This window comes from Oculina patagonica, chromosome 1 (genome assembly GCF_052425735.1).
Source record: "Oculina patagonica isolate OP01 chromosome 1, crgOcupat, whole genome shotgun sequence".
Classification (NCBI taxonomy): domain Eukaryota; kingdom Metazoa; phylum Cnidaria; class Anthozoa; order Scleractinia; family Oculinidae; genus Oculina; species Oculina patagonica.
Window position 1 is genome coordinate 41,958,968 of NC_135758.1, and position 15,900 is coordinate 41,974,867.

General features: G+C 37.1%; 1 protein-coding gene across 1 annotated transcript; it reads right to left on the reverse strand.

Annotated features, from left to right (window-relative positions):
* Positions 1-110: 110 nt before the first annotated feature.
* Positions 111-15,890, reverse strand: LOC144647155 (sodium/hydrogen exchanger 1-like). The gene is made up of 22 exons (XM_078506914.1): positions 15,520-15,890; positions 15,360-15,405; positions 13,254-13,295; positions 12,577-12,645; positions 12,037-12,118; positions 11,801-11,828; positions 11,256-11,356; positions 10,941-11,016; positions 10,187-10,257; positions 9,949-10,060; positions 8,673-8,754; positions 8,057-8,152; positions 6,655-6,776; positions 5,894-5,970; positions 5,682-5,810; positions 3,681-3,770; positions 3,014-3,079; positions 2,574-2,686; positions 2,288-2,344; positions 1,401-1,454; positions 865-906; positions 111-186 (listed from the first exon to the last, which is right to left on the reverse strand). Exons 1-22 carry the CDS (start codon positions 15,758-15,760, stop codon positions 111-113), a joined length of 1,872 nt encoding a protein of 623 aa, XP_078363040.1. The 5' UTR covers positions 15,761-15,890.
* Positions 15,891-15,900: the final 10 nt, after the last annotated feature.

A 15,900-nucleotide genomic window follows, 5' to 3' on the forward strand; every position in this document is an offset into this window, starting at 1 on the left:
AGAAAATTGAATACTACATTCATTCCTGTAAACTGCGACAACCAACATTTTTGTTTTTGTTTTAAAGGAAGCTTTCTCAAGTAACGATACTGACTAACGAAAACTGTGAACTACACCAGCAGTATACCTCCTGTCGCTCTCCAGTCAACTTGAATAGCGTCTGGAACACGACATTCGTCACCCGCTCTGAAGAAAAGAAAAACAACATTGCAACATCACAAAAGTGTTAAGATGGAGTTTTTAATATTTTGTATTACAAGAAGAGCTCATTTTGTTTCAATCTGTAGCAATTTACAGTGGAATCTCAACTTCTGGGAGCCTCGATTTCTCGAATCTCTCGATAACTCGAAGCAAAAGTTCTTTACCTTGAATTTGCTTCACTCAGTCACTCAGGTTTTGCAAGGCGGCCATGTTGCATGGCAGGAACAACGTTTTGCATAAGAATGAACCATACCATATGGCCGCCGTGCAAAACCACTCCCGATTTCTCGAGCCAGTTTTCCATTCCTTGGAGGTTCGAAAAATACAGAATTTCATTGTATTTTTAGCCAAAGTACCAGTGGTTTGATAAAAATGTAAAACACCCAGAACAACATCACAGAACAATGACACAGCCCGGTGCCGCCCGGGTCAGTCTAGTACCCAGGCGTTCCCTTCCCGCTAAACGATTTGGCGCGAAATTTCGTGACGTCACGGGCACGCCAACCCGTTCCCAGGCCCTTAGGTCAACATCGCGCTCGCCTGAGAGAGGAGGAGAACGCCCAGGGACTAGGCTGAGCGCGGGTTATAGACACAGCTAAGGTTTGGCAATGAGACGGAACCTTTCCACGTCAAATCAAATGAAATGAAAACAGTGAACGTTACCTCAACATTGGTTTGTTTTCGTCTTCTTCTTCACTTGATTCACTGAAAAGCAAGACAAACAAGATAAGGAGGTTTTATATCTGATTGAAAGCAATTGTATGTTTACTTTGGCTCTGTTCAAATTTATGAGCCCTCTCATTGGTTAGAAAAGTCGTGCAACCTCGGTGCTTAGGGTTTTTTTTTTCAACCAATCAGGTTCTTGTTAAGAGCGCTGTTTAACCGCGTTTGTGTTGACTCGCCAGATGCCACTACTTTAGACTGCATTTCTTGGGGCTCCGAATTTAGATATTTTCCTTTTTTTTCTAAAAAAATATATGCAAAATTGATAACGTAAAAATCATTATTTACTTGTTGGGTGATATGTAGATTGCAAGACCTAGTATAGATTCTTTTGACAGATTTTTTCTTTGGCAAACAATCGGGCGAGCTTTACCAGAAATTTGTCGTGTAACATCCCTTTACACTCTACAGAAAGTAAATTCGTCTCATGCAATATGGATGTCATGGTTTTACTGTTTAATATAAAAGCCACTTACGCAGCTGTGATCGCTGAAGCCTCAAATGCACTACGAGCCAACAGCTCAGGCAGCCTGCGAGTAATGGAAAGAAAGAAAAATTAAATTCCTCGATGAAAGGAGCGATGTGAACGTTTTGAAAAAGGTATTAAAGGGACTATGTCACGGATTTTAGCCAAATTTAGGCATGGGAAATGACCATCAAATTCGGTGAAATATAAAAATAACCTCTTAAAACAGTGAAGGGACATTTCAATAACACAAAAATGGCCAAAACTGACGAAGATTGAAATAGATTGCGATATGGGTTTTTGAAATATTGTTGGGCTAAACAGTTTTAAAAGTTAATCTCGAATGGTTGCAATATTACAATAATTATAACGCCCGGGAGACACATGCATGGTTGCAATAAAGCTATGGTTTTGTCAATTAGACTCATAGAAGTAATTTCATTGCAAACATCAAGTTTCATAGCGAGTATTTGGCAAAACTTAATAAAATAAACTTAACTCAGCCGTGACACAGTCCCTTTCACGAGTCATACTATAACGAAATGGTTGTAGAACACAAGTTGACAGCTGAAAGCCTTTTTTGGGAGTATGGATGATCAAAACTAAATATAAGAACATCTCTTTTTCATTTTTAAGTTTGAACCTTGTAGCGAGAGGATGACAGTCGCCTTAAATAGCATAACCATGAGTGATATAATCGCCCAACAAAGCGTGCAAAGAAGTAATCTCGAATTATCCGAGGTCAAGGGAAAACAAGTTTAACATGTCTGTCTGGCTTAACAGAAAACGAGCTTAACAGGCTGGAAAAATTCTGCCAGGTCAACAGGCATGCAACAAGCTTAAGACGTCGTGTCGTGGATCACATTTTGTCCTTTAAAAATATTCTTATATTCTTACCCTGAAGGAAACAGCACTGTACCGCTACCTTCTCTTTCTAACCGAGTCAGGGCATCTCTGGAGAAAAGAAGAAAACGTCAACAGATCAAAGGAAAAAATATAACTTTCATACAGTAAATTTCCAACAATAATACCCCCAAAACATCCTGCGATACCCTCCTCCCTGCCCCCTCACCCCCTCACCCCCCCCAACTCCCGATTACAAGCGGAATCCCTCAGCATAATAGACTTAGATCTAAACAAGGATGGAACAACGACGACAACAACAACTGATATAAAAACTTACTTATAAGCCAGTCTTCTGTAAGCCAGCAAAATATCTTCATCGTGGACGAACTGGTAACTGTCACGTATTAGCCATCTTCTGAGATAATGTGTGTGAAAATATTCTATCATTTCCTGTAAAATTATAATCGAAAAATAAATAACTGTTCACAGGTGGAGAAACGGAAGTTTCCCAGTTTAATTCTCTAACAAAATATGGCCTAGAAAGAGAGATAACGCTGTTACGTCATCACATTACATCAGTCAAGTTACTTAGCAACAATTGACAGCACACATTCATTCAGGTCTAATGCGAACCACGTCAAGACGAAGTCCTATACACTGATCAAATGGACATTGCAGTGATAATTTACATTGCTTAAGCCGACTAGGGTTTCTTAAGCTTACGGTAAGTTACTTTAAGTAATTTACTTATTGAAAGCAACTGTTTGGAATTCTTACCCAATAATATCCATGACCTCGATGGCCACTTATTTCTTCAATTCCTGCCACAAGGTGATCTAAAAACTACAAGCGATGAAAGCCATTTAAATGTAGTTCTTAATTTCTAGTACTGTATTTTTATTAGGCTTTTTAAATATAAATAGTTCATGAAAATTCTTTGATGCAATTTAATTTTTAAGATACAGGGCCCCTATGGAGACAAGCCTTAGAGCTGAATGGGCTACCCTGTGTAAATAAAGTTTTACTTTACTTAACTTTACATTTGAGAAAGTTGTAAGCAGTATTTAGCAAGGTGTGTGCATGACAGCTGGAAATGGATTAATACTGTCGCAACATGAAAAAATTGCAGTTTATCAATTGTAAGAAGTTTATAAATCTGATACAACTTGGACATGAACGCTGCAAATTGCTATCAAACTCCGAGTAATTTTAATTAAGCCATTTTTTTCAGTCATCAATGTCACACGCTTTGCAGTTGAAAAAAAATCGAACCAAAAGTTCTATAAAAGCTCTCCGTTCAGGGATTCAGTTAATAAGGACAATTTTGCATTCGATATAAAATTACTCATTAAACACTATTTTCTTTATTTTCCTTTGTTTTATAAACAAAGGAACATTCTCTGCATTGCGTAGTTTTGAGCAAAAAACAGCAAGAAGAGGTTACCTTTTCATTTAGCTCCGCATACATGTTAAGCTGTTCTTTCCCTCTCAACTTCACATGAAGAATTCGTACAAGAGGTTTGATGGTCATTCCCTACAACAAACGCAGAGGTCATGGGTTCGATTCCCGTTCAAGCCTGAATTTTTTCAGGCTTGCTTTTCTCAACTGCTTAAGTTGAGTACATTACTGCGATGATCTTTCATTTGCTTAAAATGTATATCCGCAGTACAAATATATGAATTTCATATATTCATTTCAAACGGAAGAAAGTTGCAACGTTGCCTCTGTTAATACATACGTCACAATCTTTATGGCAATACACTCCGAGCTTCGTTTTGCCAGGGTGCTAATGGAGTTGGCCAAAAAAATCGGCCAGAAATTTACGGTTGGAAATCAAATCTTTCCGGAAGTTTTGGAGAGGTTCTCCACTTTTTGTGATTGGAAAGTACGGGGAAATTTCCGAACCACTTTAACGTTCCTCCTTACGGAGAACAGTACGGTCTTTCAAACGTACTGTAAATGTTAAAGTGTATATGACATGAAAAATATTTTCTGCTTATTTGAAAGGCCTTTCGAAATACAGAAGAATGGCGTTTTTCTTTTCGAAATATCTGTTTTCGTTTCAGAGATATTGACGTTTTTGTATTATGCAAATTAGATCAGTGATGACGTCATAAGATTTGACTCTAAAAAATGGTAAAATACTGAATAAAAAATATCTCTGGAAATATTGAAACAGTGTTCTTGAAACTTTGCACCGCAAATGTGCATCACAAAAGGAACAAAATGACACCCTTAGTATTGTTGCCATAGCAACTCTTTCAGCTCCTGTCTCTCTCTGTCAAAAAGACAAATATCCCCATATCTGACCTCTAAAGTGAGACAAAGGGTGCTGCTTAGAACAGACATAGTTCCCATATTGTCTTCATTCCCACCATCGGTTTGGCTGCGCTAGATGGTTCTTGGTTTAAGACAAAAACTGGGAATTTTTAGTTTTTATTGAGACAGCACCAGCGGCAAAACTGTTGTCATGGCAACAGCACTAAGAGTAACATTTTGTTTCTTTTGTGATGCCAAGTTCCAAGAACACTGCTTTAATAGTTTTTGAGATATTGTTTATTCAGTATTTTACCATTTTTTAGAGTCAAATCTTATGATGTCATCACTGATCTAATTTGCATAATACAAAAACGTCAATATCTCTGAAACGAAAAAAGATATTTCGAAAAGAAAAACGCCATTCTTCTGTATTTTGAAAGGCCTTTCAAATAAGCAGAAAATATTTTTCATGTCATATACACTTTAATTTGACAGCGTCCAGAATCTGACCCAACAATAACAATATGAACACGGAGCTTTAATCGGCCCTTTTTATAGTAGAAAACACATAACTTTTTACATTCACATTTCAAAGAGAGGCATCCGTCCAGATGAATTGTGGGTCTGTTGTTTTACGCGACTAGTGTAAAAACGTTGCGAACTATCAGATAGATTGTCTTGATGAATTATCCGACTTTGTCCGTCTTTACACTGATAATAATAAAAATAATATTTAAAAGGGAGTTTGCAATGGCATTTCCACATAGTGGATTTTCATCTACTGTTCCGGATCGAACTGGAATTTAGAAATGTTGGTTTAAATTGTGGAGGGAGGAAAACTGGTGAACCCGGAGAAAAACCCTTGGAGCAAGGACAGGAACCAACAAAAACTCAACCCACTGACATATGGAATTAATCCCGGGCCACATTGGTGGAAGGCCAGTGCTCTCACCACTGCGCCATCCCTGCACCCTTAACTAATACACATAATCATGCAGACGCATTATTCATCTTTGTTTGTCTTCATGTGCGCAGACAGTTTATCTGTCTCAGCCAAGTTCTTCTCTTAGCTCGTCGTTCAAGACTCAATGTAACAAATGCCCAAGTTTGTCTAGATCACGGATTTTGCGTTTCTAGTACAAAAATGGCCGTTGCATTATTATAAGTCTGTTGCATAGTTTTTACCTGAAAGAAAACCGTGAATAGGACGATAACAATTGTGGTTGTAACAAACATGTTCTTCATAGGAAAATGATCTTCAACGAGAAGGATGGCCAGAGAAAACGATACAGCACCTCTGATTCCACCATAACTCTGAAACAACAGAAAAATAAAATGAGCCTAGAGTACAACAGCACTGCATAAGTAACTTCAAAACCCGTGAAATCTCTTAATACCATAATAAACTGGTCCACAGCACTGAGTTTGTTGAGCCGACCAAATCTGTTGGCAAAAAACGTCAGGATAACCACACCTGCAATGAAATAAAAGATTTACAGTTACATTCCTGTCACATAAATGAAACAAGTTTGTATATAAAGCTTACTGTCATTACTTAGTCTCCTACGCAGACGTTCTTTTGGCTCGTCACGCAATCTTCCTCACGTAGCATGCTTACTGCATGTTTATCAACCCGAGGGAAATAAAAATTTGCATTGACAAAATACTTTTTCCTGACACTCAAATAAAGGGAAAACCGGAACTGATTCTGCAGCATGAAGCACCTAGGAGGGCCCCCTAGGAGTATGCTTCTTGCAGTAGTGTAGCAGCTCTCATAAGATGGTAATTCTACTGGTCCTCTAGTGTAGCAGTTGCTATTGTTTTGGGGGCTAGGGGCATTGTTGTTTTTGTTTGTTCTTGTTGTTCTCTCGAAGGGTAGCGAGCCTTTCATGTGAGACCTTGCGAGAGCTGCTAACCGACCACTCTCTGTGGGTGGATGTAAATGCTGATCCAAAGTCAGGTCCGTCCCCCCTCCCCCCAAGCATTTTGTCACCTGGGTGGAGAGACGCACTGCAAGAGTCAGTAGTGTCTTGTACACGGCCATTGCCCAGACCCAGGCCGCTTGAACTGGAGTCCAATACACTAAGCATTTAGTCATCACGCCTGACCCTCTTAGTAAAGCTTATAATATTTATAACAGTTTTAATTAACAACTCACCCAACGCCCGATAGACCAGTATAAATATCAGCGTAACAAAAACAAACTGTGTGTTCCATACGTGAGGCCAGCTAACCACTCGCACTCCAAGGAACATAAAGATCAGAGTTTCACTGCTAGAGCTGTAGACAGACAGAAAGCCAACAGATCAAGATGCAACAAGTATGAAAACATAGTAATATTTATACATCAGTTACTTCTGTGATAAAAAAGAAAGTTCGAAAGTGCCAAAGGTTTGAAAGAATCCATAAACCTAAAAATACGAATTTCACAATTTCTTTCTGTTCTATTACAGGAGGTGTGACGGTGTGTTTGGAGGTTAGCAACTTAATAGGCTTCAGGTTGTTTTGTGGCCAGGAACGTTCACGAAAAGTCGTTTTACGCACGCGACATTTCGCCAAGACGTACTCGCTTCGCATTCGAGAAAATTCGTAAGTTCAAATTTTCGTGTTTGTAAATTTTTATTTTCTTTCACTTAGCGCAATATCACTGGTATTTTTCCGACATTTCAGCGAGCTGTCGATCAGTATCATCCGAGACAAAATGGCAAGTGATCGAAAAACGTCATGTATCAACATTTGAATGCGTTGTCTGAATCTGATTTGGAATCATTTCCTTTCAAAGGGGCATTTTCAACAAATTGTACAATGCTCTTTCTGGTTCAGGGGTTTCAAATAACATTTTTCATAAGCGGCTTCTGAATATGAAAAAGGGTGATGTGACCAAAGAAGGGGCTGTAAGGGCCCTTTTTCCTAGGGGGCATGCTCCCCCAGAAAAAATAGAAATCTAGAAGTTAATTCAGAAATGCAATTTCCAGCATTCTGGGCATCAAAAAGAGTGCTGTTGATGATTATTTTTCTTGACCAAAAGACATGTTTTTTGAACAAATTATTAATTTTCTAGATGCAAAAGAGGCCCTTTAGACAGCGGTAGACCGTTGGTATCTGGCTTTCAACAAAACCCTGGGAGGTGGTTTTATTATCTGTCTCTGAATTTCAAAATATAAAGGGGTACACGTTAGCAGCTAAGATGAACAACATAATCACACACTACATACATACATACTTTATTTGATGAGTAGGTTGGGTAAAAAGACAGCCAAAGGGCTGATGTGGACCTACTATACTAAAAATTAAGAATTACATTTATAAATTTAAAACTAGCACACTAACTCAATAACACTAAGATAAAAAGAAGAGAAATTTACATACATCATTAAAAATATAATAGATTAAAAATTAAAAATATATAAAATCATCCTTTTTATTAGCGACTACTGTTGCCCCCTTGTCAAATGAAAAATTGTCTATAATTTTAACATGTTTATGTAAAATTTGTTTAAAAGAATAAGAATTATTTGTTTAAAAGAATAAGAATTATCACTAGAGAGACAGTGCATTACCTCATCATCTTGAGGAAATACTTGATTGTTGTGTGAGATTTTCTTGAAATGTTTAGCTCCACATAGGGCTTCATGATGATAGCACAGGTTACAATACTGTGAACAGTACAAACAAAGCCTTAGCCATGATATCAATTTACATCTGGTATTCCTTGTTTGGTTTTTGGATGAGTTCGCAGTCTACATCAAACTGTTACTAATAAGTACATGACTTGCATTCTTGTGCTTCGGGGACTACGCTCTATAATTTGATATTCTCAAAATCATGCTAACAGGGTAAGGTAAAGGTAAAGTCTGCATACGAGCCTAGTGGCCCATCAGGCTGGAGTTTCTTTTGGTTTCTGTAGCATGAAGCAACTAGGAATATTTCTACTCTCCTCTGGATGAGATGCTAGTTCATTGCAAGGTTACCCTCCAGCATTAAATTCGCTGGTTCCCATTTACCGGTATACATCTGGGTGGAGAGAGGCACTGTAAGAGTCAGTGTCTTGCCGAAGAACACAATGCAGTGACCCCGGCCAGGGCTTGAACCAGGACTGCTCGATCTGGAGTTCAGCACACTAACCATTAGGCTACCTAAGTGTATAACTGTCAGTTGAATATAGTCATTGATTACCTCATGATTCCAGACAAGTGGAACAATTCTGCTGTCAGGTATGCAAGGTAACTCATAACAAACACAAAGATGGGCTCAATCACTGTGAAAACAAAACACAAATTCTGGCGATGAAGTAAAATTAATTGGATTCACAAAAAAAAAAACAGTTGTAAGGTCACACATAGTACATGTTACAGTCAAAATAGTCAGCGCGTGCCGGGTATGATTCCAGAATAGTTTTGAGTAACGGCGAACGGATTGCATTATTCGTTTCAAACATTCAAATTCAATTTGAATATTGGAAATCAACCAACCGTAAACACGTGCACACGTGAACCTGTCAAAAATTAACCAATCAAATTCAATAATTTTTGACAGGTTCACGTGTGCACGTGTTTACGGTTGGTTGATTTCCAATATTCAAATTGAATTTGAATGTTTGAAACGAATAATGCAATCCGTTCGACGTTAATCAAAACTATTCCGGAATCATACCCGGCACGCGCTGACTATTTTGACTGTAAGAATGCCGATGTCAGAGAAGTATCCTAAGAATACGCAAACATGCATGGGAACTTGAAAGAGATTGCAGCTAGGAGACTGGGGCCCAGAGAGAGATGTCGAAAAAAAAAAAAAGGGTTGAATCCCAGGTGAATATCTTTCAAGGATCTTGCAAAGGTTTTTGCTAAGATTGTCATCATGTCAAGGATTTTTGAAGATCTAAGTAAACAAAGAACTTTATCTTTTACGATCTATGGTAGATCTTTCAAGATCTTTAAAGATCCCGCAAGGTTTTTTTTTTAAGGGATGGCTATGATTTGGCAACAGTGTAAACTCAGAAACTCAGCTAAACAAGGAACCATTTAATGAGTGAAAAAGATTGATGGCCCTTCTCACCATGAGAAGAGAAACAAAATTAATGATGATGATGATGATGATGATGATATGCTCTCCAGCGGGGTTGTTAAAAAATGCGATGTGTGATATGTAGTCCTTAGAAAACACGACTAGTTTTTAAGGCAGTCAGTGGCAGATTGAAGACTAATTAATAATCCTACAAATGTTGTGCTATTGTCCAGTGTGACTGAGATTTACAAACTATAGTTATGTTGAATCCAAATTTCTTGAACCTCCAAGGGAAATGAAAATTGCTTCAAGAAATCAGAGGTAAAATTACAAAGAAGTACTATCCATGGGAAACAAAAATTGGTTAGAGAAATCAGGAGTTTTGAGAAACCAAGGGTTTGAGAATTCAGGATTCAACTGTAACTGACAGAAACGTTTTTGTACACACCTCTGACATGGTCAGTGTACTTTGTAACAAATGCTGTGGCTAAACCCCACAGCAATCCAAGCAGTGTGCCACCAATACTGACCACAAAGAATGATGCAAAACCAGTAAGGATCTGAAAGGTTTTAGAAATGTAAAGTTATATGCAGTAATGTAAAACTGAGTTCAATGACCCTTTAGAAACAAATTGAGTATGTCAATTTGAATACAATGGAGTTTTAAATATTGATCCTGTACATACCTCCTTATAAGTGACTTCCTCAAAACCTGCTAAGCCTTCAAAGAGGTGATACAATACTACAGTTACAGCATCTGTGGAGAAAATAAATATAAAGAAAATTGTTCATACTTTGATATAATAGAAGCTAAATTTATTTTTTAGTCTCTACAAATAATTAAAATAAAGTTAATTACTATACTTGGAGAGGAAGTCACATCAGCCCTAGCTGGTTTTCATGCAGTCTTCTGTCCAGGTCGAATTTGTTTGTTTTTCAGCGGAAAAGAAAACTGCATGGCAAGAGTACTTGGAGAAAATCGCTGAAGCAAGGCAAGAACCATAACAAACTCAACACACTTATGGCACTGGGCTGGAATCGAACACAGGCCACATTGGCGGGAGGCAAGAACTCTCACCATTGCGCCATCCCACTCACTCATTTGGGTGCAGGCATAGAGACATGAAATTGGATAATTCTATTCAGTCCTAAAGAGTTTTCCTTATAGAAATTAATGAATTTAAAATTTCATTAAAAAATCATTCGACAATCTTATTTTTCTTATTACGACTGTACCAGTGGCAGATCCAGACCTTAAGTTAATGAGATAACTGGGGGGCCTGATCATCCAGACCCTGGAATAAAAAGGCAGGGGGGGGGGGCTCTTGAAAATAATTTTTCTTGGCCCTACAGGCTTTAGTTGGCCTAAAAATAAGGTGCAGCCTTGGCCCCGTAGATCCACTGTGTACAATTGTTATTGTAAAAGGGCATAATTCTTACCATTCAACAGCGATTCACCAAAAACCAGGATGTAAAGCATGACGTTGACATGAATCTCTTCAAAAACAGCCAGCACCTAGTGAGAAACATAATAAACTATTTATGATACCTTACTGCACGTTAAATCTTAGAAAAAAAAACCTCCCTCCTGACCCACTTTTCAAATTAAAGAAACATATATAATTAACAATTTTATGCCTTTTTTAGTTTCTTCTTAGTTTCAGTTCCTTCAGGTTGTAGGTCTAAATACTGTGCAAAAGTTAATACTATGGATACTGGGCAATTATAATCTGTTATGTTTACAACTTAACTTACAGCGACTGGATCTACAGCAGCAATGAGTGAAGCAAATGTCAATGTATGCATCAATTTCAAGTCAGTTCCCATTTTTGCTGACACTCCAAACAAGGACAGACCTATCCACAAATAATATTAATAAAATAAAAATAAATATGGGAAGTAATGTTTTAGATAATTATAAGCAAGTCTTACAAGGTATTTGATAATGAAATTTAGTAGATAAACACATTTTTACATCTAGAATCTGAATAATTATTTAACATTGTGTAGTCCATAAATTATTCCATACCGTAGTTCCATAAATTATTCCATACCTCCCCCACCCCTCTGGAAATTCCAATTAACCTTGAAGTTCATACATTTCCTTATAGTTTTTGGCCTTTGAGACCCCTCCAACCCTCAGGAATTTCCAATCCTTCTGTGGTGGGAGTATGGACATTTTCTGGAACCACACTTTTGACATTTGACATAGTCCTGAATATAAAAGGAAGTATATGATACTAAATGTTTTGACAAGGTTCTTCATAAAGAAAATTTTTTTTTGAAAATAACTGACTCACCTACTGTAAATGTATTAAAAATTGTTCCCTACAAGAAAAATAAAGAAAATAATTAGTTAGTTTACTTGATTCAATTTATTACTTTTTTAATAAATTGTGCACAAATACCAGATGGTATTTGTTTGTTTTTCAGGTGGTAGTAAAGGGAATGGTTCAAAAATAATTCTTAGATAACCCATCGTTTTAAAAGATTCTCAAACATTCTCCAAATACACTAGTTCATTTTTAACACATACCACAACTGCATATAATAATATTGTTCCTATGTTGTCAAAAAATGCTCTGTCCTGAAGAAAATAACCAGCCTCAAGTACAATTCTGAAAAAAAAACATTAGGTAGAAAATAAAATGTATCATTAATTATTTTATAAATGCAAATTTTGATCCAAAAAGAATGCCGTCCCCCACTCCCCAAGAAGGGACATTGAACAAATATAAGCCAAGGGCTAACTTTTTTAATTTTATGGTCGTTTAATATCATATGGTACTTCCCCCCCCCCCCCCCCACCTCCAAGCAATGAAGACATTTGTATCTAATTTTTTTATGTCATGCAATAAGAAAATAAAATAAAACAGTAATTTACTTTCTCGCTTTTTCTATTCTTGGAAATATTGATCTTTGGTCATTTCATAGGCACAGAGTACATACAGCAATGGTTATTATTAATATTACAACATAAAACCAATATTTCCCAATATAGCTTTTGAGAATAATAGTATTGATAAGTAATAATTATATTGATAGATAAAAAAGAGACTTTGGTCTAAGTACTTACGGTGGCAACATGAACAAAAAGAACGTGCGGGATGAGAAGGCTGGAGCTATGTCAGTGATGCCCATACCTCTGGATAAACATAAGATTCATCAACAAAATTAAAATCTATGTGAACATCACAGCTTACATGAACATATTATTATAGATGCCTTCCATATGAGAGTTTCCCTGCCTGGGCGGGTGTATAAAAGGGTACCAGAAATTAAACTGTTCCAGCACAACTTGCTGGAACTTGCGATTTGAAAGTTTACTGTCTACTAGTCTTCATAAGCTACGAAAACTGGGATAAGGTCTAGTTGTGTAGGGAATAAGCTCTGGTGGCATATGTAGACCACTTTGATCTGGCTGAGTGCAGTCTACACCTTGTATGGAGCTCCTTACTACCTACAAAACCTACAGTCGTGTAGTTGAAATTTATTTATTAATGAATAAATATTTTTCTAAAATTTGTCAAACATTTCAGAAAATATCCATACCTCCCCCAAGAAAATATTTTGGTTTGATTCCCCCCCCCCCTCCCACCAACTCATTGAAAATTCCAGTCTAGCTCCATGCTTTCCTTTAAAAAGTTTGGCTTTGGAGACCCCCACCCCCTCAAAATTACCTTATGTTGGGGTGGGTATGTATGTTTTCTGGAAACACATAATTATGTTTGAATTTAAAAATAAAGCACTTACTCCATAATTCCTCCTATTACAATTCCAAGGACTATTACCAAGCTGAAGAAAGGAAACATATTTAATTATTCCATATCAGAACAAATTAATGAAATGTTTAGGTGACCAGTTGTGTGCTATGAAAATATGATGACATCTACTCACTGTGACATACTGTACATAAAAATATCTAGGATCTCAAGAGCGCAGTAATAAATGGCATGCAATGCATGCAGAGGTAATGACTTTTCCCAAAGGGGTCTTAAAATTTTTTCAGGGAATTTGCCAAAAAAGTAACTTAAATAAAAGTAGCCGACAACTTCTCTGTTGAACATTATTCAACAAAAGTTGTGTTACCTTGTAGCATGACATCGATAAGCGATATACATGTATGATACTTCTCGCGAGCAACATGCAAGGTCAAGGGCTGTTTCGTAATTGTTTACACAGACCGACAACACAGGTCAATTGTATTTATAACAGTAGAGATGTGATCATGTCTGTCAACTGAATTCCATATCTAACTCCTCAAATATATAATTTGAATGTCTTTTTCAAATACTTTGCATCAGGCCTTTCTAACTTTCCAGAAGTATTTCCTTTGTGTTTTTCGCTGCAATTTCTTGTTAGCTTGGTTTCCGTTCACATAACATTTATTCCTATAGCACACTCTCAGTCCCATTCGGTTATCTTGATTGGTCGATCGAGCAGGGTTTTCATTAAGAATTGTAATAGCAGGAGAGTAGTGTAAAGTAACCGGAGAATGATTCTTAAAGGTTCCGCATATTAATAAGAAAATAGGTAGAGGCCTTTGAAACTTAGCCGGAGAATTCTACGTACTAGAAGGAGAATTCTCCGATCTCCGGTGCCTAATGAACACCCTGATCGAGTGCGACAGAAAGTGGTACAAATTCCCCCCACTGCCTCGTGACATAAGACTTGACTGACGTCATCCCATAAAAAATGGAATTTATGACATGAGTATTATTGCATTTAACTTAAGACACTTACAATTTTTTTAATCATGTTGATCCTGGAACACCTGTTTTCAGGTGTTTTGACAGTTACATGGTCACATCGTTTGATGTCAGTAAAGAAATAAGACAAAAGATAATGTGACTACAGTTGAATCCTGATAACTCGAACCTTCAAGGGAAATCGAAAAAGGTTCGAGATATCGGGAGTTTGAGTTATCGAGGGTAAAATTAATAAGAAAATGACCTGAAGGGGAATCGAAAAAAGGTTCGAGTTAGCGGGAGTTCGAGTGACTGAGGGTTTGAGTTATTGGGATTCAACTGTAGTTTTTTCTAGATTGTTATCTCTTGCCTCTTGTTTGCTTTAATTCTTGTTCAATTATCAACTAATTATTTTGTTTGAACCCAGAATCTGAAAGCTTGCACGTTCCAATGTGCATACAAGGCACTACTGCAATATTTGTACATTGTTTTGTCAAAGGCCAATACGAGGAGGAGTTTTCATCTTTGAATGTAATATCCAGCTGTTCTTTCCAACTTACGACATATTCAATAACTAAACTAATGCACACAAAGAAATGGTGAAGCTAATATAAATGAATCCATTGAGCTGTGATATTATAATTGTTACGTATGTCGTTCACATGCATGTTGGTTGTAAAGTTGACAATTTTACAAATATAAGAATATAACAGCTAAAAGTTACTTCAAGGCCACTCAAGCAATACACTGAGCATGATTTCTAAACCTGCTGGTAGACAATTAACAAGCGATCTAACTGTGCAAACAACAGAAAATTACTGTCTGACATCTGACAAAAAATGGGCGGGAATCCAAACTATTTTATTTGTGCTTATTTATAACCCGCTTAGATGCGCATTTCAATAAAGGTACCCAAATTTCTGTTGATCTGACATCGACAAAATCGGCGACAATATTTTTTTAGTTGCACAAATGGCTTCTAAAAGCATTTTTCCGTTTTCAGTTTAATTTAATTTAATTTTGGTAACAGGTTTTTCATTTCTCGCGCCAATAAATTTTGTTTACATAAAGTATGAACGAACGTAAAGAGCTACAAGTCTACAACAAGCGGAAAAGAAGACATAAGATAATCTAATTTGCATATTAAGCCCGTCTTTTTAATTTAGCTTACCATGATTCAGGTATAACTGAAGATAGCTTGTGAGATAAATGAAATCCTAAAAGACAGAGAGAGATCATTAAATTGAGGCGTTTTAATGTGACCATTCTGAATAAATTAGAAATCGACACTCTGCTTGCTTCGCTAGCTAATTGTCATTTTTACACCTTACCTAGTTTTGCAAGACTTGCGATCAAAATCCATACGATAATCGTCAGAGGTCCAGATACATAAGCAAAGTCAAACTTAGCCACTTTAATCTCCGGTGGCGGTCCATGGCCCGAAGTATCGTTGTGATCCGACGAATTATTCTCGATCGCTGGGTCACCGACCGCGGCGCTTATGTGAACAATTAGCACACCTACTATCAACAAAGCTGCTCCTGGATTTATGAAAGACATCTTAACTTTCATTCCTTTCCTTGTCAAGATGAACTTTGTTTTCCTAAATAGTTTAAACGAAGAGTAAAACCCTTCATTGATTTTCGCGCCTTGAGGAAGAGTTCTTCTGCAATAAAATTTACTTTTTCGTCAAGTCACCTGATGAGAGAACA